Below are 25,558 nucleotides of genomic sequence, written 5' to 3' on the forward strand. Positions count from 1 at the left end.
CCTGATAGTCCGGTAGACTCGGTTCATTTGGACACCAAATTTGCAGCATTTGTTACATTTTTAGATGTCAAACGAACCAAACCTTTTGAAAAACCTGTTCCCTTCTCCACCTGTGGGGGCGCTGCACCAAGAACCACTGAAGGAAACAACACATGAGTGGAATGCAACTTCCTTCTTCGTAAAATGTCGACAGAAATGGAGTGGTCTCTTTAGTCGATGGGAAAAGACCATAAACCATTCACCTACTAGCACTAAACTCATGCCTTTGTTTTGGTTTTATTTACCCAGAATGCCCTGCCTTTTAGTCCACTTCTTGCTCTTGGAGTTGTCTCCGGTTCACTTGGTATTTACACCGTAACAGAGTTCACTTCAACCGAACCGAGACCAAAGTATGTTTGTGGTCCACATTAGACGTGTTCACGCCTTCCCAGACTAACCGGACTTTCTAGACAAACAAGCAAGAGTTCGATTAAAGCGGACCTGCATTCAGGGTTGGTCTGAATGGACGCTTAGTTTGTTCTCTTCATATCCATTGTTGTTAAGAGAGACAGCTGATAAAATGTGACCCTTTGGTTGCCTTTTCACGCCTCATAAACTTTCTACAGATCTTTGAATAAGAACTGTGTGTAGTTGCTTTCACTACCAGCAGAGGGAGACAAAGCTCGTTCAATCCACTACAGGTTCCTTTTAAATAAGTGAGAAATGAAAGTTTACATCGACATTTCTTAAGATTTGTAACAGAGTTCCTCTCTGCCAGGTCCCTTCGTCCCCCAGTTCTACAGCATGAACCGACCCCAGCCTCGACAACAGACCCCACAGGTGGGGGGGTCACTTCCATACCGCCGACCCCCTTCTGTGACTGGTCAGCCGATAACCAACCACGTCAACGGAGGACCCTGCTACAACCAGAGCCCAGGTTAGCCTTTCACTAGAGGCAACGCTCAAGTTTACTTATCGCTGAAAATATGACAGAAGGATGTCTTATAAACACTGATTAGTCCTAATAAAGCAGAAGTCTTATTTTTTGTAACACTTTACGCAATTGCAGGTGAGACCAGAAGTTTTCATACACCTACTAAAAAGACATACAACCCCCTTTTTTTCTCACTGTCTGAGGTCAAACCAGACCACACTTCTCTTGCTTTAGGTCAGTTAGAAAGGTGTATGTAAACTTCTGATTTCAACAATATAAACATCAAAGTCAATGAGAAGTTTCTGGTTTTAGCGTAGTGGTAATTTGATTTATTGATAAAGTCGGAGCTCAGATTTGGAAATGACATCACTCCAGAGTTGAGAGTTTTCTAGTTGGACATTAGAAAAGCAGCAGGTTCTGTGTTTTGGTGTTAGCTTTTTAAATACTAAAGGGACATTTTCAAGAGTACAAACTGTCAGGAGTGCTATTAAATACATTAATATACAAATGTAACTAGTTTTTATTTGCACAGTAGCCATATTGGATTCTGAACTTGAGCGGTGTTTTCTGCAATTCTAACTTTTTCAGAATTAAGATTTTTGTCTTATTTACAAATGTATACTAGATTTGAAATTACTAGATCTTCTCAACAGTTTTGCACTGGTAGTCTGAAGTCCTCATTGACTCCTGACTGTGTTTGCAGCCTCGCCTCCACCTCCATCGCTCCTGCAGTTCACCCCTCAGCTGCCTCTGATGGGTTTCGTTGCTCGAGTTCAAGAATCTAGTTGAGTTTTGGTTGTTTCCCAAATGAACTGACATGAACCTGCTTGTGTTTGTTCACAAATGCTGATGGTCGATCATTTATTCTCTAAAACATCCCTTCACCAACAGTCACAGACACTTCTTCTCCTCAACCGTCAGCAGACACGCCTTCAGGGCCCGATGAGACTCCGTCCACTCCGAAACCTTCAGAGGACGGACACGGTGAGGAAGACTCTAAGGTAGTGGAGTACAGCGATCCGTACGCTGAAGAGGACCCGCCCTGGGCCCCCAGAAGCTACCTGGAGAAAGGTATGTCACAGAAACACACTCAGTTTTCAGATTTCATACCTGTTGGGACTCTTTTGTCACATTAGCCATAAATCCCATTTTACAGAATGGTTATACTTTTACCATCATCACAATTTTTTTTATTCTTCCACAAGATTATTTTCAACAAAGTGGATTGAACACAAGTAGCTTTTTTTATCAACAGTAGCTGCATTTCCATTGATCATATAACTGCGCGAAATGGAATTACGAAAAGAAATTGGCTTAGTGGAAACAATTTTTTTTTAAATGACAGTTTTTCAATACAAAGTTTTTGCGCTAGGATGTCGCAGTTTGTTCACCGTATCAAAACTAGTGTATTTTGCAATGCTGCAATTAGCCGCGTTCCCATTGACCATTTAATTGCACAAAGTGGAATTTCGAAAATAAATTTACTTTATGGAAACACGGCAATTTCGACAAATCTTGTTTTTCGGTACAAGGTTTTTGTGGTATTGAAATTTCACAGAACTACAATAGGAACAATTTTTTTGCATCACATAAATGACGTGTTCAACCACCTGATGTTATTAGTGGTGAAAATGACGTCAAGAGGAAGTGATAGGAGGACGACTGCACGGCGCGTTTTTTAATAACTTACTGTAACGGGAACAAGCTTATCCAAGTGTGACTTTATTTGTGTTTTTTATTTAATGGAAACACTGCAATTGCGTGATTTTTTTTCCCCCAACATTAGCGGAATATAGCGGAAACAAAGTTTCCCACAGATTTGTAACAGAAACGCAGCCACTGCCACGGCACAAAATATATTAACTTGTTGACGTTTTGTTGTGTCGCCCTCCAGTGGTGGCTGTGTATGATTACACCGCAGACAAGGAGGACGAGCTTTCGTTTCAGGAAGGAGCGATCATATATGTTGTCAAAAAGAACGAGGACGGATGGTTCGAAGGGGTGATGAACGCCACCACCGGCCTCTTCCCTGGAAACTACGTGGAGTCCATCATGCACTACGCCGACTGAAACCGCCTGAGTCTCGCTCATTTAATCTGCGGCTCACTTCCTTTGAGCAGTAAAGGTGAACTTTGGTCAGCTTTTTATATGTTCCTCCTTTGGGTTCAAACTATTCAATTCACTTGGATATTCTGGTTATTTATTGGACTGGGTTTTCGTTGGCTTGTTTACAAAGTGTTTTATCCTCCCAGATTATCTTCAAAATGTTTCTGTGCGCTCCATTTATCTCGGGTGAATTTCAGGTGATTTGCACACGAGGCTGGTCACGTTTTGCTAATAAATTAATAACTTACTTATACACAACGTGTTTTAGCTGTGAGTAAATCCATTCATCAGAATGCTGTTTCTCCAGACGTTTGTACTATAAATACAGACACACGGTAACAAAAGATAGCGAGAAGACATTGTGGAAATACTCTTGTGAAAACTCTACTTTTTCTTCCATATTGGTCATAAATCAGTGTAGAATTTTTGGAATAGATACACATGGCAAAAAAAATCTTCTTGGCCTTTCCAAAAGTTGCATACTGTGCCTTGCAAACTTATTCATGAACTTTTTCCACATTTTGTCAACCACAAACCTCACTGCATTTTGTTTAGATTTTAGACAAAACGTAACGTGTAATTGTGAAGTGTTATCGACTTACCCTGCTGCACTTTTCCTTTTTTTTTATTTAGCTCTAAAATTTGCCACCTGTTCGGTCATTGAGTTTTTAACGCTTTAGTCTGATGAGGTTGAAACGGCACAGCTGGACCTTTTGAAGGTTTGTGAGGATCTGTTTAGTTTGTGTCAGATTTACGTTTCTTCACTATTAACTTTCTAATGTAACTTTACCATATATTTGTTTCTTTTTTTCTTTTTCTTTTTGTATTTTACCATGAGGAGAGTAAGTGCCAAAGGACAAAAGAAAAGATATTTAATGACTATTTTTTATGGGGGTTCTTTCTGTCTTGTGATTATTAGAATCAGGAAGATTTCACCAGCTGAGCCAATGAATTTTAATACAGAAAAATTATTCTTTTTTTTCTCAATTTTGACTGAGGTTATTTTAACTTATATTTTTAAAATAATGATTGAAAAACCCGTTAGATTTCATAAAGGAAACCTCATTTAAAAATGTATGGGATTCCATTTTTTTCTTTCTCGTTTTCCCTCCAACTTTCTGAGGCTCCCCTAGCGCCCCCTGGGGGTCACATTTTTAAAAACACTGGTTTACAGTACTGACAGTTATGACGGCGTTTTAGGGCCACGATGGTAGAAAAAAAAGTAGTACATTTGTGCCAAAACAAAAAAAAAATAAAAAATCAGACATTTGAGATTAATCTCAGAAATTTTCTACAGAAACTTTGTACATTTCTGAGTTTGAAAAGGTCAAAAATCAGTTTAAAAAAACATCTAAAAATTTTAGGTTGATTTCAAAAAATTTCCAGGAAAAACTAGGAAATTTTTGAATTTCAAACGTTGAAAATTTTCTACTGTTGATGCTCAGAAAATTTCAAAAAAGTCAAAAATGTTTGACTATTGAAACTCAAAGATTTCCAAATTTTCTTTTCTGTAAAAATTCTGAGATTAAGCTAAAATGTCTTAGTTTTTCGGCAGGAATTTACTCCTCCATTTTTCTATCTACAATGGCCCTAATATGCTGTCATAGATAGTCCAATAGATAAAGTCACAGAAAAAAACGAATTCCTCTTTTTGCTGTGACAACACACTTCAACTAAGCAAACACTTCCAGCACTTCTTACAACAAGGTTCCCTCACACACTACAAACCAACCCAAAATCAAGCAGAAAAGCTCTAAAACAATAAAATACTCAAAGTGGAGAACCCCCCTTTACCTTTACACATTGCACAGGCAGAAAGCAGCTGTTTTATTTTTTTTTTTCATATTGCAATAAATCAAAACATGTGAGCCCAGATTGCACTCCGCTCTCAGGCTAACAGCAAATCAGAAATCTTTGGTGATGGACGCCCATGTTTCGGACTCTGAGCCGCCCCCGTCTTTGTGGTTGTGAAGTGAACCCAAACAGTTTGCCAGGTGGAGATTCTGAACCTGTCGCCAGTTTTAAAGTTTACAGCGTGACTGCCTGCATGCCTGATATGTATACATATATATAACTGACACGTGTATTTACTATTTTATTTCATAATATGTGTCTTTGTAGTGTTTTTATGTTTTGTCTTTTTACTGTTTTAACCGCCTTGTTTTGTTGTCTGGTTCTTCATCTGGAGCGTTCTGTTCCTGTGGCAGTTCTGTGTTTTGTTTCCGTGCCGGCCCTTTAACAGCGCTGCCGAGGGCTTGGACTTGGCAGCGTATCAAAGATGGAGGCGGATATTTTGTGCCAAATGTACGTTTGTGTGTGACGTGACGTGAATGCAGGTATCTGTGTGTGAACCAGAACCAAACTTGTGAAGCTGGACCTTTTTAAAAACAATATAACAATATGTGCAGTGTTTCAGGAGGCATTTTAAAGCGAAACTAGGAAAGATGACTTAAAATATTTATGAAAATCTGTGCACAATGTAACATCACAGTGTCACAGAAGGAGCTTATTTGAGCTTCTAATCAACACGTCATCTTGGCAACTTAGCTTTTCCTGCAGCATCCCTTTAAAGAAAACGCCGACTGAGAAATTAGCTGTGAAACGGTAATTCAACTCCTTCAACAAATCGGATGTTCCAAAGTAACATGTTTAATCTTTGAATTGTTTCCCAGGATCTCAATAATCACATTTTAGCATGTGTATGTTATTTTTTGTATCAACATTAAACACAATTTATTTGTGATTTGAAGCATTTTTGAGGAGATTATCATTATTATTATTAATATTATTATTATTATAATTTTTTGATGTGCACTCACTTTTTGTAGGAGACTAAATTTGGACTGAGGTGAAAAAATCAAAGTATTTTGCTTCATGTCTTCATTCCTTGTTTTGTTTTTTGGGTGTTTCTTTGTTACGTGTTTTCCGTGGTGTTCCTGCATCTCCCTAGTGGAACGTGTTCTCCGGACGAGCTTTCTGCTTTCAAAGCGGAATCTGAACTCTGAGCACATTGCTGTTTTGTAAGACAGAAAACAAAAGGAAATAATTAATAAATGTTTTAACATCCTTCCTCTTTTCTTGTCTCTTTCTCGCACATTTACTGTCAGAAAATAAATATTTCTTTCTTTCTGCTATACAGTCAGAATCTACTCAGTATCAGTAAACACGTCAGGTATAGTTTGTTGCTTAAAGAACATGTGCTGGTCACTTTCTGATTTATTAGCCAATTTGTTGTAAATAATCACCTTTTCTTGTTTGGGTTTTTTTTTTCTAAATCAAAGGGCTTCTACAAAAGACTACACTTATATTCTGTTATTACAGAAAATGGCTCAAGTTTCAGTTATTTAGGGAGTCATTTGTGAAGAGGACCAGGGCAGATACGAAACGATAGATTTCATTAAAGACAGTCAGCGGTTATTTTGAGTCAAGGCATCATAAACAGACAAATATCCATTATTGTAATGTGGAAAGTGCAGAATATGGCTTTTCTCATTTAACCAGTGGCCAGTAAATACAAAACTAATCAGCTGATAACAAACATGAATATGAACAACATATGAGTGTACCAGGTAAATTCTGAATAACTAAATACTTTTTATTTATTTGTAAAGTCCTATTGTGGAACTCCATACAATTTCTTTTTCCAATGTATATGTTAGTTTCATACGGAAGAGGATTAGGGCCACCGAAAAAGAAAAAAATAAATAATCAGAATTCTGACTTTAAAGTCAGAATTTTTTTTTTTCGGTGGCCCTAATCCTCTTCCGTAGTTTCAAAACGTGGATCACGGGATAGTATATTTAAGTTCATTCATTTTCTCGTTATACAGATTTTATTTTGACAGGACAAAAAGAGGAAATTGCGTCGTAAGGGCCGCCGGGTAAACTGACATTAGCGAACAAAGCGAAGGAAATCTGGGGTTCCCACTTACATAATGGTGGTTTAAATTGAATAGTTTTTATAAACCATAGCTATTTTTATTTCTTCACCTAATGCGCCTGATGAAAATGGTACTTAAAACCTATTTTTCATTTGAAAATAAAAGTGGAACGCCATATAATGAAACTACATGTCCCATGATGCAATTCAACGGAAGTGTCCTATCTCAAATTTAAACGGCTAGGTTCTCCAGGAACCAAATTTTAAGGCCGTCAAGCGCTTTTTGGCTCACATGTCCGATTCAATGAGGCTTTATTGGTTTTATACGACAAGTTGTAGTCACAGAGTCGTTCATAGTAATTTCTTGGGTCGCAATGTTAAGTTTTTGACTGACTTTTCTGTCTGTTTTTAGTTAGCATTACCATGTAAACAATGGTAAGTTATTGCTAGCAGAGCTCAGGATGCTAATTCCGAGTCAATATTTTTATTATGGTGTTTTCCGGACGTACTCAAACATGAATTAAGATTTCTCGACCAAGATACCATTGTATCTTTATTCATTTAGAAATACGTCGTTTGTTTTTTTTTGAAAAAGAAGCTAACGCTAAAGCAAAACAAAACCGGGTAAGCAGACCACCATAATGACTCTCGCTCCGAAGGAACTGTCGAACCTGCTGAGCATCATCTCGGAGGAGGCTTGCTCCAACACCTTCGAGAACCTCTCGACTCACTTCCACCATTACTTCGGGAAGGCAGAGCACTTCAGGGTAGGCTCGGTGTTGGTCATGCTACTCCAGCAGCCCGACCTGCTACCAAGCTCCCCGCAGCGGCTCACCGCCCTCTACCTGCTCTGGGAGATGTACAGGACCGAGCCGCTGGCTGCCAACCCGTTCGCGGCTGTGTTCGCCCACCTGCTGAACCCCGCGCCGGGAGAGGAGCAGCAGGAGAAGGTGCTGTCAGGTAGGACTCCCGGCGTGTTATCCTTATTTCTTTTAGTTTTGGGTTGTTTTTTGACGAGAATATAGTCTAAGTTACAAGAATTAAGTCGTATCGTAATAGAGTCGAAATAATACGAGAATAAACTCAATATTCCAACTTTATTTTGATAATATTCCAACATTATTCTCGAAATATTGATTTTCTTTTTCTCTTACTACGACTTCTTTATTGTTGTGTCTTTTCTCAATAGTAGGCCTGTCGCGATAACAAATATTGCCGGACGATAACTTGTCCCAGAATAGTGATTAACGGTAATATGGTTGTTTTGAAACAATTTTCATATAATATTATGGTAATGGCATAATAATAATAATAATAATAATAATAATAATAATAATAATAATAATAATAATTCATTCTCAAAGATCAATGAATCCTAAATTCTAATGAACTTTTCCCACTGGAACTGGAAGACATTTTAAATGTCCAAAGTAAATAAATAAAAAGACAAATACAATTTATTGTTGAAGTCCCTGTAAACAAAATTGTCCTTCAAAAATGGTTCTTTGAGACCAAAGCAGCAGACTGCAAACTTTGGTAATATTACAACTTTATTAAGAAAAACTTTATTGATCCCAAAGGGCAAATAAATGTAAAAAATAATAATAATGATTCTTGTAATTTTAATTTTTTTCTTACTATGGTCCTAATACTCTGTCATGGTGGTTTATGCAGAATAATATGGTTTTAATTCAGAGACTGCGAAAAATTTTTGATCCACTATGTTGGTCTGAAAATAAAGATAAAGCATCATTATCTATCACTAGATAATGATGCTTTCAAACAGCATTATTGTGAAGAGTATTTAATATCTTAATCCTTCTTTCTAATCATTTTTACTTGGCGATGTGCACATATTTACACTAGGTGGTGCTAGAGAACCTTTTTTCTTCTTGACAAAAAACGTGCCCTTCCGAATTCTTTTGTGTGTGTGTGTGTGTGTGTGTGCGTGTGTATGATGCAAAAGAGCATTTCTGGATTTGAAAGCCCATATTAGATTTTTATAATTTTGTAGCATTCATGTTCTCCTCTTCAAACGGTTCATACAGTCAAAATTGGGATTTTTTTGTCATCCAAACGTCCTTAACTGAATGCCCGGTGTCCATTTTGTGTGTCCAGGTTTCCTGCCACCCATCACCCAGCCGGAGAAGTTCTTCCTGTCCCAGCTGATGCTGGCGCCGGCCAGAGATCTGTTCAAGAAGACGCCCAGACAGGTGTCCTGCATGGACATCACCAACATGCCCCAGTCCATTGACATCAGTGGGCTGCAGCTGGCTTTAGCAGGTCAGCGGACGCCATGTGTTTTTTAGCTTCTTGTAGTAAACATTGAGTTGAATCTGTGTGGTAGAGGTAAGTTCATGAATTGAGATCGGAGGATCCAGTGTGTGTGTCTTTGCTTTGCAGAGCGTCAGTCGGAGCTGCCCACTCAGAGCAAAGCCAGCTTCCCCAGCATTCTGAATGACCCGGACCCAGACTCCTCCAACTCAGGATTCGACAGCTCCGTAGCCAATCAGATCATAGAGTCTCTGGTCACGGGGCCACGGCCGCCGCTGGAGAGTGAGGGTCTATTTTTTTATTCCATGTTCTGCTTCGTAAGCAGCACAGAGTCACAAACGGTAACCGGGTCGTTCTGCGCTCAGGTCACTTCCGGCCGGAGTTCATCCGGCCCCCGCCCCCTCTCCACGTGTGTGAGGATGAACTAGCGTGGCTGAACCCGACCGAGCCGGACCACAGCATCCAGTGGGACCGCTCCATGTGTGTGAAGAACAGCACAGGCCTGGAGATCAAGCGCATCATGTCCAAGGCCTTTAAGAGCCCGCTGTCCGCCCAGCAGCAGTCCCAGGTGGGTCACCGTGAGCGGGACGGACTTCATTTAGCTCAGGCACAAAGTATCACAGTATCTGTCTTTATTTTTTGGTTGTTTTTTGGGGCGGGGCAGGACCTTAACACATCAATTTTGATTAAATAATGTAGATTAATTAGATTAGAATAAATTTTAACACGTTAAGTTTTAATGCAATTAATTAAATTTTACATTTATTTATTTTTTTTATTTTACCTACGAAAGTTCAGAGGCAGAACCTTTCTAGTCATGTTTCTGGTACATCCGTAAATCCGTCGCACAAGCGACATCAGCAAACGATAACAATAGATGACCAATCTGCTTCTCGTGGCCCACTGGGGGTTCATTTCTGTTTCAAAAAACAAACTCCTGGATTCCTGGAAAGGACAATTGTTGTGCTAAAGGACTTAGCATTTCAGCGAAGCTATTCAAGCCTAAACTAGCATCTCAATGCTAAATATGTAGCAGCTAGCACAGATAACCCCAATGCTAATGCCGGCGTCTACATTCCAGATTTCTAAAGAAGTTTTATGAATGATCAGTTGTTCCTGAAACACTGGAAAGAAAAATGGGTATAAAAAAACCAACTTTGTAACAATCTGATGGTTGGTGCAAAGTACAACTAGACAACCAGTGATCAACAGTTGGATGTTACTACTGGAGGAAACAACAAAGAAGACGACAGGAAGTAGGAGGATCACGCCGCTGCATGATTTTTAATGATTGATTGCGTGAACATATACATAATTTGATTTTGATTGCACTTCTTATTTAATTGAAACACCACGATTGTGAAATAGTTTTTTTCTTCTTGTTTTTAATTTGTGAAAAATGGAAAAAGTTTTGTGAACATTTGTAATGCAAACATGGCTACTGATCTGAAAGGTTTTGTCATCAAGTATGGTGTGTTCACTGACCAGAAAAACGTGGGCATTTTTAAGTTCTCCACCTGGATCTTCACCAGCTTGGTTTGTCAGTGCAGCTTTTCAGTCGGGCGCTAACCGGGCCAGCCGTTTGTCCTGTGTGCAGCTGCTGGCCGAGCTGGAGAAGGACCCCAAGCTGGTGTACCACATCGGCCTGTCGCCGGCCAAGCTGCCCGACCTGGTGGAGAACAACCCACTGGTGGCCATCGAGATGCTGCTGAAGCTGATGCAGAGCAGCCAGATCACTGAGTACTTCTCAGTGCTGGTCAACATGGACATGTCGCTGCACTCCATGGAGGTGGTCAACAGGTGGGGCAGGACTGGAGACTTTCTTTTTGTTTGAACTGAGCAGGACTTATTGAGAACGTGAAAATCACAAGAAGCAAATCCGCGACGAGTTAAAAAAAAAAAAAAAAGTTAGTGAGACATCCTTTGTGTGAATTTTTAAAAAAGTTTTAAATAAGTTGCCATTAAACTGTTGAGTCTGGATTACAACCAGACTCATTTCTAACAGCGATTAGACAGACTGTAAATGTTCTGCCTGGTTAGACTTTCTAAGGGAACCCTGTGTTGATCCAGGTTTCTTGCTCAAGTTGTTTAGGTTCTTTCTTCCTCCATCAGTCTTATATATATGTATATATATATATATATATATATCAGTCTTTGAAAGCCTTCAATTCATGTATCTAAAATTAAGCCCTTAAAAGGTCTTAAATTCAATTAAAAATATGTCACTTGACCACTTCGTCGTGGCAGGACCATTTAATCTCTTATTCCATGTAGTTTATCTTTCTCACAGGATTATTTTCGCCAAGCAAAAATTTGAGATGCACCCAGAAATCTTCATTCCGTTCTCTGATTCAAAGTGTTTCAGGCTACCGCTAACTAGCTGCTAACATACCCTCGCTAACTAGCTAGCTTTTTTCATCTGTCATAAAAAACGAATGAAGCGTGTAACTTTCAACAACCAGTTGGCTGGACGGAGTTCATCTTCGCTACCGGCTCAAACCCAAATGATGCTACATGTATTCTGTACAAAAAAAAAAAGCTTGACACTTTAAAATATAAAATATGTGATTTCTGTTGTGATACAAGTCTTAAATTTCATTCATAATGGTCTTAAAATTTCTAAAAAAAAAGCCTAAAATTTGAGTTGGAGGAACTTGTAGAAACCCTTTGAACGTTTGATGATTGATTCTATAGATTTGTTTGCTTGTGTGAGGAAACAGCTCAACACTTTGCTGTAAGGAACCGTTGTTTATTAGTTGGGGTTGATTGTTCTCCCTCCTCCCTCCATCAGACTGACCACAGCCGTGGACCTGCCTCCAGAGTTTATCCACCTCTACATCTCCAACTGCATCTCCACGTGTGAGCAAATCAAGGACAAGTACATGCAGGTGTGTTGATCATCCTAAATTATATCTTCAGGTAGAAAATGCCTGTTAGAAGTTGTCCTAGTCAAAGCACAGCAGTAGCATGTAGCCCAACGGTGGTACATGCACTTTAGTTGTGGAGACTGATGCACTCCAGTAGAATTATGCTGAGTCTTTTTAACATGTTGATATTTTCAGTAGGAATGTGACATAAAGTGGAAATGCTCCCAAGGTGTGAATACGGACATCTGGGAAAACAGATGACATTTTTAGGCCTTTTTTGCTTTCTGTCCACACAAACTCAGTTTAGTATCAATAAAAATGATTATTTACAAAAGCTCAGCGCAAAGTGGAATTTTGAGAAAACTATGTATTTGTGTACATGAGAAAGCTGAGGGGTTTTAGCGTCTGCAACAAATAATCCATATTCTTGTTTTCACCTGATTCCCAATCAGCATTGTCTTATTTTATTATCTTTATATTCTAAAATGCTATTCAAAAGTAGTTGAACTTACAAATCAACCTCCTGGTGAAATGTTTCTGTCTTAACAGGAAGTTGTGGTGGTTTTGATGCAATCTGATCGGCTGCTTGAGGTTTTAGTGTTGCACAACACTGCCCCCTATGGGCTTGGCATGTTTAAAACAACTTTAAGAGGCGGACCAGTTCAGTTCACCTGGATAAAAAGTTTTTCTGAAATCAATCATGCATGTATGATGTAATTTTTTTTAAGTGATGTGGCAAAGATATGAGTTTTTAAAATTCATATCATTGGCTACATGTGGACAGGGCCTCGGTCACTGTGTGCCAGTTTTTCCTCATGTACGGTTTGTCCGTTCCAGAATCGGCTGGTCCGACTGGTCTGCGTCTTCCTCCAGTCGCTGATCCGAAACAAGATCATCAACGTCCAGGACCTGTTCATCGAGGTCCAGGCCTTCTGCATCGAGTTCAGCCGCATCCGCGAGGCCGCCGGCCTCTTCCGCCTTCTGAAGACCCTGGACACCGGGGAGAACCCCCCCGAAGCCAAACCGACCAAATGAAGAGCCGCACAGAGACACAGCACCACCTTGAGATGTTGGGAGAATAGCTTCCTGTTAAACAGCCACAGTGAAATCAGCAGCTCCTCACTGTGCTCAGAGTAAATAGTGTAAATATATTTTTTTTTTAATCGGACGTGAAGTCTTTTGACTTGCATCTCACCATCTCTCTGTGTTTTCTCTCTTCCTACAAAAGTAAAAAAAAAAATTCTGCTTTTTGTCTCCTGAATTGATTTTATTGCCAACTTTTTAAACTTATCTCAAAACTCACTTCCTAAAAAAGTTGAGAAAGCTGCAAATCTTGTGTCAAATCAAGAACCAGTGACTCATTTAATGACTGCAGTTCATATGTGCTAAATGCTAAATAAGGTGAAGATGAGTGAATGATCAGGATGATGTCACTTACTGAGGATGGCGGCTCAGAAACACTGATGGTTTCACTTCCTCCCACAAAGCTGAAATCAGATTGTTTCCATGGAGACATACAGTCAGTTCTTTGCAGAATTGCTTTAATTAATTTCATTCAAGTATAAACAGTCAAAGGTCATAACAGCAGCTCAGTTGGATTTTAAGTTTACACTTTGACTAGGCCGCTTCAAAATCCTAGTCCTGCTGCATAACCTAAGCTGGGTGTGTTTGAGTTAATTTGTGGAGAGGAGGGGAAGTTTTATATTCTTTTGTACACAACTGTGTATACTTGTAAGTTTGCTAACTTGGATAGGAAGAAGCAACTTAATGTGACGAAAATATCAACCATGAACTTTTACGTTAGAGAAGTTAAAAATGGATTTATGTAACTAGGTGAAATATTATTTCAGGCTGGTGCACCTCTCAGGTAAGCTGTTTGAGGAAGGAAGTCATGAATGGTACCCAAAGTCTGTCACTGAGGACCAGTATGTGACATGCTTTGGGTCTTTCAGGTTCAGCACACCTGATTGAAATGATGGGTTGGTACCAGGATCCAGCAGAGCTTGATGACATCTTGATGAAGTAACTTAATTATTTAAATCAGATTTGGTGGAGCAGGAAGACAATGAAGCATGATGAAGTCCTTTCTTTCATTGGCTGCTGCTTTGTAACCCTGATGACCTTCCAAAGGTATTCTGAAAGACTGAGGCCTGGACTAGTATCACCTTAGCGCCAGTCTTCACTGTACTTCACTTGCTAAGGCCGGAGTCTAACGGGCGCCATAAAAACTAAGGTTATAAAATAAAAAAATTCTACACTAATTTAATGGAATGCCAAAAAATATTAACGTCTATATTTAAAAATGATACTCTGCTTAGGTGTTTGTTCCTGTGCCCCACATTTCTCCGTTGATCACGGAAAGTCTCGCTCTGCGTGCTGCGTAGCTGAGTGACGTAAATTTTGTAACGCAAGTTACATGAGTAACCACTATGTTCAAAACGGCTCAAATTGCCTGGCGCTCAAGAAAGAGAAACAGAAAGGTGACAGAAACATTGGCACAGTAAAGGTAATGTAATGAAATCACCTGTTGTCTTATAGCAGAATGTGGTGTAGCAGCTATGCTAGCTAGCAAACACGGAGCTAATCCAGCTACTTTGTCGTGATTGTTTTCATTTTTTTCACTCGAACTCCACTTTTTCTAGGTGAGAATTAATCCAATGTATGTCTAGTTGAAAGTTTCTTCTCTGTCTCTGGTTAATATTCTGTCCAGTAACAATTAATTTCCCTCCATGTAGCTGCTCATTGACCTGAACCATGTTGGACCAGAACCCTGTAAGGTTTCAGTTCTTTACTTCAGGATAAGTCAATAAAACATCACCGAAGTTATAATAAAAACAATCTCTTTATTTATTGTAGACATAGAATGAACAGAAGGCAAATCTTTTAAGGAGCATTATGGCTTTGTTACCTAGAAATTAGATATAGTGGGATGAAATGGAAGCAGAAATTCTTCATGATATGGCATCTAAAGCTGACAGTTCATATCAGCTGGACCCAAACACAAATAAATAATACTGTGTTTTAATATGAAGCCTCTAATTTAGGTTGGTGATTAGCTGATGAGTTACTGGGTCGGGTTTGGATTATTGTTAAACTGTTTGTTCTGTACAGGTGCTTTATGTCTCAATGTGTCTTAAAGAAGAAAGGATATTGTCTTGTCTGAGTTTAAAATGATGTAACAGACTGTTTTTGTAAGGTTTCACAGCCTCCTTGCAGAAAGAAGAAAAGATGAGCACTGTTCTTCCCCTTCGCTCTCAGGTTCACCAGGCAAACGGCGAAGGCTTCGTCCGGTCTCCTTAGGCTCTCCTCATGCCACGTGCCATCAGGCAGGCGAACACCGTCATCACCATCTTAGGTTTGACCTCCATCAGGTCCTCGGGCAGCGCGTACACCCGGGCGCCAATCTTCCTGGCCATGGAGATGGCATACCTGATGACACAGTGTTACAGCTCAGATTAGGTGAAACACAGGAACCTATCTTGACCCGACTCTTGAGACTTCTGGAGCTGTTTTCTGGTCCAAATCTGCTCAAGTGAAGCTTGGTCAAATATCTGAAGCCCAAAACTTGTGTTCATACTTTGCGTTGTTGAGTTTCTCCTCCTCTGTGAGGTCTTCGGTCTTCAGCAGGTCGTATCGGATCGATCCGGGCTGGATGGCGTCGATCAGATCCAGAACCGGCATACTGCTGCTTATAGACGAGTCCTGCACACACACAGACAGGCCGTTCATTGTTCAATGGAAATGTTCAACATCTACAGCATTTATGTGGTGAACAGCACCACCATCTATTATAATACGTAAAAAGAAACTCGATCTTCGTACTACAGCGTCATATTACTCAGAATTCCCGACCTAAAGGATGATTTGTTTGGGTGATTTACCTTAAAGCTGGAGATGGTGCCTTTTCCTGCCTCTGTGAGTGTTCCATTGACCCAGGATACGATGGTGTCATCTACAACCTTCTGTCCATCACCCAGATCCTCCAGGATGTTCAGGGTGTACCTGAGGAAGAGACAGATGAAGGTGTGACGTAACAACCAGTGGAAAGATGGTACCCCTAGTTAAAGATGTGTAAAAAGCTTTCAGATACATTTCTATTTTCTATCAGTAGAGATGATGCCACAAACCAAACCCTCATTCTGCTTCATTCTGTGGATTCCATTTAAGAAATCATTGTTGCAAACAAAATCACAGGTGGCACAAATGTTGTCAATAGTTTGTTCTACTTCTATTTAAAAACAGGGCAGCAATGAACACTCTTACAATTTCTGTAGATAAGCTAATCCTGGGTCCTCTTTCTAAGTTTTAGGACTGATTTGGATAAGGCACATTTCCTCCTGTCTGGTGAAGCATTTTCCTAGTAATCCTGCCATGGATTTTCAACATTTATCCTGTTAAACCAGTTTATGTCAGAATCCCACTGAATTTACTGGTATTTCATAACGTTCATCATACCATCCACTATAATAAGGATCCCATGGCCTTTGGAAGGCAGACAAGCCTACAGCCCTGGACATAAACTTAATATACAGAGTGCTATTTTGATTAACCTTGTGTACTAAGATAAACAAGTGTCCTATTCCAGCCCAGTGACTGGGGGCTAAAAGAAATCTCCATGAAACGTCCAAGAGTACTGAAATATTCAAGCAGTAACAATAAAAGCTGAAGTTACTGCAGGAAGATCAGGCTATTAATATTTAGGTTGGATTTTCTCCAAATGGCTTTGGTCTTTGATAAATCGCTTGGATCTGGACACTCATCTTTCTTAAAAGTGACATGTGTTAGAAGAAAATGGGAATGAGAAGTTACCTCCTCATGAGCTGCCAGAGCAGAGCAAGGGTGAGGGTTCGGTTTCCTGCGTTCAGGTCCTGACCCGCGATGCCAACCAGAGAGAACTTGGCCTCCTTCTTGCCCAGCTCCACTGCATAGTTACAGTTCTCCAGCTGGAAACCATTACAGCAGATGGTTAGTTCAAGTCCAAGGACAGAGAGAAAGTCTTCTTCAAGTCAGAGGTTTCCTGCTGTACCTTCTTCATGTTGCTGCCCAGTTTAGGGTAGGGAGGCTTATTGACTCTGTCCCAGTCTACATGTACCTTGATCTTCTCATACAGCTGGAAGATGACGAGGGCATCATCAATGTCGCTGTAACACACAAACACACACTGTCCATTAGTCTCTGTGGTTATCAGCAGGCTACAGGTGGATGTCTAACAGAGCTTTCTTACGCGTAGAGATGATTGACACGAGGGTTGACACCAAGAGAGTTCATCCAGTTCCTGAAGGTTCGCTCCTCCCTGGTTTCACCTGCAGGCAAAAACTGATCAAACCTCCACCCAAAAAAAAAAAACAAAGTAAGAAACGACAGAGGAGACCCGGGTCTAGTTTGGAAGATGTAGACGGACCTTCGATGGAGCTCCAGTCGATGTCCTGGTTCTCTGGCTTCTTCAGAGCCGGGTACTTATTGAAGAGATTAGCAACAAAAGCCAAGTTGAGCTTGGGGTTGCCACGAACGACGTCGGCAGGCATGACGAACTGCCTGCAGCCAAGCTTGTCGGCCTGGTCCAGCATGCATTCAGCCCTCTTCAGGTCCTCTTTCTCCTGCAGAATGAAAGTCCGGGGCGTCAGGAAGGCGGGACTTCTCCCCAGAACAAACGATTCTGATTGGGTGACAAAGTCTCACCCTGAGTCCTGACATGTCGATGGCGATGGCAGGAACTCCATCCTCGTCTCCTTTGGGTGCCACCTGGTTCAGGATGTTGTAGTACGCCTTGGAGTCCTGGAATAAACCCGATTGAAGACGTTAACCCAGGCTCAACAACAACTTCAAGCTAGCTTATTTATCTTTTAACACATGGATTGTATGACCCATTTAGTAAACTGTCAGCATCCCATTTATAACCGATACAGAACATGAGTAATTTTCCTTCCACTTATTTTAGAGCACTACTTTATGTCAGTTTACTATTTAAAATCCAGTGCAGTTGTGGTTGTGGCGTAACAAAATGCAAGAAGTTTCATAAACATTTTTGCTTGGGAGTGTGTCTGTGTGCTTGGAGCAGATGTTTATGTCGTCACCTTGACGTCGGAGCTGAAGTTGTTGATCTTTCCACAGCCGGCTTCCTCCAGGTGATAGTTGGCCCAACGCAGCAGCAGCTCCTCTGGGGAAAGCTTCATGAGGTCCTCCAGACTCTCACCATCCCGCAGCAGAGCGATCAGTGCTGCACACACCAGTAAAACCATTACAAATATACCTCAGATTTTTTCTGCACAGGCTGAAAACTTAGAAGTCTGCAGCATGTTTGGGTGCTTTCCTGTCGCAAGTTTTATGAGTCGAAGTCTCGGCTCTATCCGAACACCCACCTTCGTTCCTGCTGATCTCGATGTCGGCGAACAGGCCGATCTTGATGACCTGCCACAGCAGACCGAGGACCAGGTGCTGCCTGCCCTCCTTCAGGTCCTCAGCCCCGATGTTCACCACGTGGCAGCCGATAGCCGACGCAGAGTTCAGAGCCAGGTTCAGATTCTCCTGTTAGACCCAAACGCACAACAAGCAGATTCAGCGGGAACGTCACAGCGGCCACGTCACAGCGGGAATGTTACAGTTTGCGGCCGTAGATGTCTCACCTGGATGGTGAATGGGGTGAGCTTTTTCTTGTTCATGGTTCTCTCATCGATGGTGTCTGGGACGGAGAGGTTGATCATTTTGCTAACAGGAGAGATGGAGCAGGTTTAGGCCAATAAACACGGTTGCAGTCGCATGTTTTTAACCCCGTTCTGACCCAACAACCTGAGAGAAATGAAGGAACTTGAAAGTGTTTAGAGTGGAAGTTACCAGAGGACGATCCCGTCTCCCATGGCGGTGAACAGGTCGTTGTTGTTGGGATCCATCGGAATAACGTGCTTACAGTCCGGATCCTTCTCCAGAGCTTTGTTGATCCAGTTCACAAAGGCCACCTTCTCCTCCTCTGTGGGGAAGAGAGACTCACCTCAAAACACTCAGGAACACATTCACACACGTTCAGCTAGGCATTCATTTTCAAAAACGTTTTCAATCAATTTTATCTTCTGTTGGAGTCTGATTTGATGCAGACCTGGCAGAATGTGTGAGAACACTGAAAATAAATTAACCTCTATTGTATTCCTCTTTAAAAATCCAACTTGAGTTTATTTATTCAGTCGGAGAGAAAATACATTTTTAGTTGTGCCAACAAAATGGTCAAGTTTATAGACACTGTGTGAACCTGTAATGGTAAAACATTAGAACCGCATTTTGTTGTCGACTGACTTCTGCTCTGTCAGTCAAATAAATCTTGTGAATTTTAGATTTTTAATTGAAATGTTTGAGTTTGTGAAAGATTACTTACTGTAGGTAGTTTTGTTAACTTTTTGGTAATTCTGTCGTATCTCTATGTATTAAGCAGGGGAGGGTTTTTAAGTTGGCTCTTAAATGAAAGAAGAAAAGGCGGGAATTTCTTAGGGTATTTAGCTGCAGGTTTTAGTATCTTGTGCTGCCCTCTGAGCAAGGAGCTCTTTGGTTTGTTTATTTTTTTTTTCTTCCCCACCAGGGGGTCCTTTTTGTGGGCTCTAGTGTCCCTTAAACAACAGTAACCTGACAGGAAAGGGGGGAAGACATGCGGCAAATGTCGTCGGGTCCGGGAATCGAACCCGCGACGGCCGCATCGAGGACTGAAGGCCTCCAAACGTGGGGCGCGCTATCCACTACGCCACCGGAGCACGCCCCTGTTTTGTTTATTTTAAGAATTTTCTTTTCTGGCATTAGTGACCCGTATCTGGCAGAAATCCGACAGGAGGGGCAGAGAGAAGGAGGGAAACTGACGTGCGGCAAAGGAACAGAAGACGGAAGTTGAATTCAGGATAACCCACGTCCAGGAATTGAACTCGCGCTAACCACTGTGCTATCGCTACGCGACGCCCTGACTCTTGGGTATTTTCTCGGTGGACTGACTGCACTACTTGCCTTTTTGTAACAGGAATCACACAGGAAGAAGGGGAGACATGCCGCGTGCCGCGCTCTAACAACCCCGCCACGCGACAACCCGCCCTTATGTTTTTTCAAGGTAAATATTCATTTTTAAACCAACTGTTTGACAATGTTTTTTCAAATTGCTCGAGCCCTGTTCAAACTGAATGCGTTGATGTTTAATAAAATGCAGTCAGATATGTTGTTCATGGAAATTGAATCAAGGATTTAAATTCTAATATTTTGAAAACGCAGAAAGTGGTGCTTATTCAGCTTGGTGAGTGACAATTTTGCATCTTGTAGGATGATTGTTTGGTTTCCATTACAGTATCATGTTAAAACAAACAATTCAATATTAACGAGCTATCAGAACTTGAAGGTCAACGTTTAGACAACTTGTCTCTTGTTGTTCAGTTAACTTGATGGTATTCAAATTCTGAGTTAAAACCAAAACAGTTTTCTTGTTTTGTGTTTTGTTTTTTGCATTTTCAAGGCAGAAGGTGAACCTCCATTTTCAAGTTGAGCCACCTTCAGCTGTTGTTACCTGCGTATGAGTGCTGCGTGCCGGACTGCTCCGACGTTCCTGCCACGTTGCAGATTCCTTCCTTCTTGTTGATGGCTTTCCTGAAGGTCTTGGCCACCTCCGTGCTCTTCAGACCGTGCACCATCTGGACCGAGGGGACAGAACGGGAGAAATGAGCTTGTCTGAACACTGGTTGACTGAAGCGACGTCTCCGTTGGACCCAGCTGACCTCGGTGAACTCCTCAAAGGTGAGCCTGTCGCTGGTTTTGGTCAGCTCCTGGACGATCTCCCGGATCTTGTATCCGGGCAGAGCCAGGTTGGCGGCCCTGAACAACTCGTTGAGCTCATCTTTGCTGATGAACCCGTTGCCGTCCACGTCTGACGGAGAGACGAGAAGGACTCTTTAAGTGTGATGCTATGTATATTTTACGATCTACGATCTGTTCTTAAAACTGAAGCAGCTGCAGTTCAGAGCAGCCGTACAGAGAGGGCCTTGTAGTTGAGAAAACCAGCAGCAGTTCCTCATTGATCCTTCCTCTATCAAAAACACAAGAGGAAATGGCAACAAAGACGATTCTCTTACCAATTTTGGCGAAAGCTTCTCTGAGTTCCTCCAGCTCCTCGGCAGAGATCTTTGTGGCGGCCATGTTGGCAACTGGACCCTAAAACTGACCCAAGAAGAGACAAAAGGTTTCCATAAGGTGGGAGGTGTCGTTCAGGCCAGAAACAGAATGATCAGGTCTTCTAATTTAGTGATGTGATGCAAAGCCCTCACAGTTCTCACTTTTGCCACTCTGAAACTTCCCCCTGCTGCAGCACTTCCTGTCTGAAAAACAACCACTTCTTTATATCTCCTTGCTAAATATACAGGCAGCAAGATCTGCGTGGTAACCTGCAAGTTCCGACTGGACAGACAAAGCAGACGAACTCAGATCTTCCCCTAAACGGGTCACGTTAGAAGAACGCTGATTTATGGGCTGGACTGAGACTTTTTTGTTTGTTTGTTTGTTTGTTTTTATAACACAACCTTTCTGTCTCCAGTGAGAAACAAGAACACTCAAAACCCTCTAAAAACCGCCTGACTGTTAAAAAAGCTTCAGCAACAACTTTCACAATTTTCTGTCAGAACAATAATTTGCTTGGTCACTGCAGGGTTTTACAGCCATGTTTCTTAAGCTCTGACGCAAGCAGCACCCGAAACATTTGTTTTTAGAATCAGGTTAAAACGTAAATATGAAGCAAATTAGCTGTAATTTAAAGCTCAAACTGTGAAACCAGGCCTTTTTGTTTTTTAAGAAAGATCCAAATGTAACAAGCAAGCAGATGAACGCAAAGAGTCGGTTTCAGCTAATGCTACGTCACATCGGCTAACTGGGATTAGCCATGCTAGCTAAACACTAAACACTTCTTAACTTGCTAAAAAAGCAAGTTAAGAAATATAAGTTGTGCATTTATTGATGACAACATTAAAACTATGAGTAGTGCAAAAAAAAAGAGTTTTATCCAGCATCAGTCAGTAGCAGATAATAATTATAATAATAAGCTAATAATTCCAACTTCAGGCGGTCTTTCTGTTTCTTTTTTCTTTTTTTCTTTTCTTTTTTTACCTGAATCTGTTTTTAATATTTCATAATCAGAAAAAAAAAGATCAGACTTTCAAAAAGAAAGTTTGAATATTGACAGCAGCAGATGGTGCTGAACTCTTTCCAGCTGGTCAAAGATGCAGATATTGCAGTCTTGTCCAGTGAAGGAAGGACACGCACGCTGAGTTAGTGGGTTTTGTTCTGCAACAGACTCTGGAGCATCGCTGCAGAAAAATGGGAGTGGAATAGCTGACATTTATTTATTTATTTATTTATTTATTTATTTATTTATTTATTTCTGGTTGAGCTCATTTTCTAAATCAATGAGTCTGAACGTCAGTGAGGATTTTATTCACTCATTAGCTGTAAGTTGGCTAACGATTGTTAGCCAGTTCAAGAGAGAAACCATCATGAGGCCATAGAAGAGTGGTTAAAAGATTAGACAGGGAAATGAACGTTTTGTTAATTGTGGTGAAGGACGAGTTACTGTTTATTTCGCCACGGAACAGATAAACACACGTTTCTTACTCAAGCGAAACCATTCATAAAGTTCATGAAGGTGTTTTTGTTTCTCTAAAAAACGGAAAAGGTCAGTCCAGTGACCTTTCATTTGCTTCAGCGATGATCATCTGACATGCAGGACATTTTATTTGAGGGTGTGATGATTCACCCCGAACGCCTCGGCGTGTTCGCAGATCCTTTTTTGGCAGTTCGCAGGACATTTTAAACCACCAAAGGATCGACTCTGAGCTCGTCAGGCGTCAGTGATTTAACTTCCTGCTCCTCCGCAGTGACAGGCAAGCCTGATGATGAAACAATTTAAAAAAATAAAATAAAATAATTAAATTACTTCACACTTGAAGGTGTTGCTCGTATTTTGATTCTCAGTTAAGCTGTTCTTTAGAGACGTAGCTAAACTGCTACACACGTAATCACAGGATTGACCTAAATGTCTGGAGTTTGTATTCATGAACGCCTCATTTATTCAGACTATCAACACCCACTGAGAACAGAAACCTGTTTGTCAAAACAACAAGCTTCAGACGGTCTTATTCCTTTCAGCGGTTTATTGAAACCCAGAGAGCCGCTGAGCTTTTCTTTGGACCGACGACGGCTTGAACCAGAACTGATTTTAGAGCAGTAAGAGGAAGTGCTTCTATCTGTTGAAACGATATCCTGTTAAAACATCGAGCGCCGTCAGAGCGCTTCTGTTGACATGTTTGTATTGTGAGAGACATTTTAGTGTATGACATGAGTTAGCAAGATGCTAAAAGGACACAAAAAAAAGAAGAAAGAGAAGAGAACTAATCATAAAGGATTACAAACATGGTGAAGTCCTGTTGCTTTCCTGTGCAGACTGAATTTGTGCACAGGTAGATGTTTGAACAGCAGTAAAAAGAAAAGTAAATGATAAATAATGAGACGTGGAGGCAGTGGAAACGGGGAAGTTGTTTCTTGCAGCGGACAGCAGATTAGAAGCAGAAATGAAACTCGGCTCTGCTAAACTGAGCCTGACCAGTTTTTTTCCGCCATTTTTATTTATTTTTTTCACTCACCGAAACGTTGCCAAAACGGTAGACGACCGTCTGACATTTAAAGTGTGAGATTTAAACACACGTTTATGGCTCATCTGCTGTTTGTCTCCGGTTTTTACATGCAGCGCAGCCTGTAGAGATTTCTATCGGCTCTTAAAAGCATCTGCTCACGTTGCTTCTTAAAACTTCCTTCCTGTGTCGCTAAGAATCGTAAATTATTCTGCAGAGCTACTCTGCCATTCTGCAGTAAATTCACACCTTTTTTTTTCATGTTGTCCTGCAAGTCGTGCAAAACCTCAAACATGAGCATGTTATGTTCATTTGTCACCTCTAATGAGAGGTTTGTTTGGTTGTTTCTATGGGCACGCCGAAGAGAGGTTTTTTTCCGAAACGTAAAAAGTTAAAGTTTTATCTCAGGAGGCGTGTGACGTGATAACAGTTTGATGCTAAAACGGCAACAGGTTGCAGGAGCTCTGATTTTGGATCAAAAAAGTTAGTCTGCATGTTGACAAGAGATGGATGTTACTTTCGAATCGGGCCTTTATTTTCACTTTGACATTGGCGCTCCTCTCCAAGCATATTTGACTCGAGACAGAAACGTTCTTTTTCCCATGAAACTGAATACGTAGTGACTAGTAACACTTCCTTAGATCCACATTACAATAAAATAACACCGACATTGTTTGGGCGACCTTTTAGATTGAGACAATTGTGCTTTTAACTCATTTTTCAATTATTGGTCTTGTTTTTTTTTTAAGGAACAGGCAGCAGGGGGAGCTAACATTTGTAGACTCCACTAATGCACCGCAGAAGAAGAAAACATAAGTTTCAAATGAGATGTCTCTTGAGTTTTGGGCGATATATATATATATATATATATATATAGATATATATATATATATATATATATATATATATATTTTTTTTTTCATTTGAAACAAACACGCGACTGTTTTCAGAGTCTGTTTTGTATCTCCTGCCTCAGGCTGCAGCTTTTTATTTCTTTAACCTGCTTCCTGGCTGCCATCTTAACGCGTCAGTGAAAATGCGAGGAAAAAGGGGGAAATTCTTCATAAAATGACTTGCAACTGGAATCCATCTTCGTCCTTTTTTTTTTTTTGCACCACTTTTGCAGAAAAAATAAACATTTGAACCTGCATGTCAGCCATCAGACTAAGCAGCAGAGGCTCAGTGTGCAGAAAACTGCATGAATTACAGCAGAGTCAGCACCCAGACCGTGTCACACACGTGTTTACGCATCCGGGTCAGGTCATCTTATAGCAAACAAGACGGCTTATTAAATCAAATGTTTCTTTTAGGCCCACGCTGCCTCAGAGGGAGTTTTTTTTTTTTTGTTCTTCTTTTTCTCAGTTGATGCGAGGCTAACCACAAACTTCCTTTCCTGCTAACTGCTGCAGCGCTTCGAGCTGCTCGTTCCTCTCCCCGCAGACCTCCGGCTGCCCTCGTCTTATTGCTCATACGTGAGCAGCGGCTGAATTTAAAAACGATTTAGTCGCTCAGCAGTTTTCTGGTGCGTCGTGTTGTGCAGGAAAGCAGTTTCTTTAAAAATACCAACGCAAAACTAACTAATTGTGCAGAAAGTCAGGGTAAGGATTACAGAGAGTCACCTATATACGCTAGAGTTTCCCCTTTCTTTGAGGACTTCCTCTAAATTCACCTGATACCTGAGCGGACAGCCAGACGGATGCGAGGCAAACCTGATCCGATCTCCGCCGCCTTACCTGAGAGACGAGGCGAGGGGGTTGGAAGGTGAAGCGGGTGTTTTCTCCGTCCGTCCGGCTGCTGTTGCTGCTCACCGCTCGACAGGCAGCGTTCTGAATCGGCTCGGTCTGAAGGGGCCTCGGCACATCTACTCAAATCTGCGAGGAAGGAAGTGA

The 25,558-nt window shown here is 41.0% G+C and overlaps 3 protein-coding genes across 10 annotated transcripts in view; 2 read left to right on the forward strand and 1 right to left on the reverse strand.

The window, feature by feature from the left end:
- The window catches only part of LOC122840387 (abl interactor 2-like), a 33,978-nt gene extending 27,892 nt beyond the window's left edge, over nucleotides 1-6,086 (forward strand). For 4 of the 8 annotated variants that reach the window (XM_044132739.1, XM_044132744.1, XM_044132740.1 and 1 more), the window contains 4 exons: nucleotides 758-916; nucleotides 1,617-1,697; nucleotides 1,805-1,984; nucleotides 2,808-6,086. In XM_044132739.1, coding sequence (XP_043988674.1) covers nucleotides 758-916; nucleotides 1,617-1,697; nucleotides 1,805-1,984; nucleotides 2,808-2,983 — 596 coding nt within the window. In that variant the 3' untranslated portion in view covers nucleotides 2,984-6,086. The remainder of the gene's footprint in view (nucleotides 1-757; nucleotides 917-1,616; nucleotides 1,698-1,804; nucleotides 1,985-2,807) is intronic. The other 4 variants (XM_044132746.1, XM_044132747.1, XM_044132742.1 and 1 more) reach the window with 3 other exon arrangements.
- Nucleotides 6,087-6,846: 760 nt separating this feature from the next.
- cnot11 (CCR4-NOT transcription complex, subunit 11) lies at nucleotides 6,847-14,545 on the forward strand. The gene is made up of 7 exons (XM_044132765.1): nucleotides 6,847-7,858; nucleotides 9,017-9,181; nucleotides 9,302-9,454; nucleotides 9,538-9,740; nucleotides 10,770-10,972; nucleotides 11,964-12,060; nucleotides 12,877-14,545. The coding sequence occupies exons 1-7, from the start codon at nucleotides 7,540-7,542 to the stop codon at nucleotides 13,072-13,074; spliced, it is 1,338 nt and encodes a 445-aa protein (XP_043988700.1). The 5' UTR covers nucleotides 6,847-7,539; the 3' UTR covers nucleotides 13,075-14,545.
- Nucleotides 14,546-14,862: 317 nt separating this feature from the next.
- On the reverse strand, nucleotides 14,863-25,558 carry lcp1 (lymphocyte cytosolic protein 1 (L-plastin)). The gene is made up of 16 exons (XM_044132763.1): nucleotides 25,403-25,558; nucleotides 21,126-21,210; nucleotides 20,772-20,920; nucleotides 20,564-20,687; nucleotides 18,871-19,003; nucleotides 18,663-18,744; nucleotides 18,399-18,564; nucleotides 18,114-18,256; nucleotides 17,719-17,814; nucleotides 17,441-17,636; nucleotides 17,264-17,342; nucleotides 17,066-17,180; nucleotides 16,849-16,982; nucleotides 15,921-16,041; nucleotides 15,617-15,741; nucleotides 14,863-15,468 (listed from the first exon to the last, which is right to left on the reverse strand). The coding sequence occupies exons 2-16, from the start codon at nucleotides 21,187-21,189 to the stop codon at nucleotides 15,336-15,338; spliced, it is 1,860 nt and encodes a 619-aa protein (XP_043988698.1). The 5' UTR covers nucleotides 21,190-21,210; nucleotides 25,403-25,558; the 3' UTR covers nucleotides 14,863-15,335.

The sequence above is a fragment of the Gambusia affinis genome, linkage group LG11 (genome assembly GCF_019740435.1).
Source record: "Gambusia affinis linkage group LG11, SWU_Gaff_1.0, whole genome shotgun sequence".
In the NCBI taxonomy this organism is placed as follows: domain Eukaryota; kingdom Metazoa; phylum Chordata; class Actinopteri; order Cyprinodontiformes; family Poeciliidae; genus Gambusia; species Gambusia affinis.

Excerpts from the sequence above, each read along its gene's own strand:
- cnot11 (XM_044132765.1), top strand. The coding sequence starts at position 7,540 with ATGACTCTCGCTCCGAAGGAACTGTCGAACCTGCTGAGCATCATCTCG. Across the intron at positions 9,182-9,301 it reads GCTGCAGCTGGCTTTAGCAG|AGCGTCAGTCGGAGCTGCCC; the intron begins GTCAGCGGACGC and ends TTTGCTTTGCAG. Across the intron at positions 9,455-9,537 it reads GCCACGGCCGCCGCTGGAGA|GTCACTTCCGGCCGGAGTTC; the intron begins GTGAGGGTCTAT and ends TTCTGCGCTCAG.
- lcp1 (XM_044132763.1), bottom strand. The coding sequence starts at position 21,189 with ATGGCCGCCACAAAGATCTCTGCCGAGGAGCTGGAGGAACTCAGAGAA. Across the intron at positions 19,004-20,563 it reads CACGCAGCACTCATACGCAG|AGGAGGAGAAGGTGGCCTTT; the intron begins GTAACAACAGCT and ends TCTTCCCCACAG. Across the intron at positions 18,565-18,662 it reads TCACCCCATTCACCATCCAG|GAGAATCTGAACCTGGCTCT; the intron begins GTGAGACATCTA and ends TGGGTCTAACAG.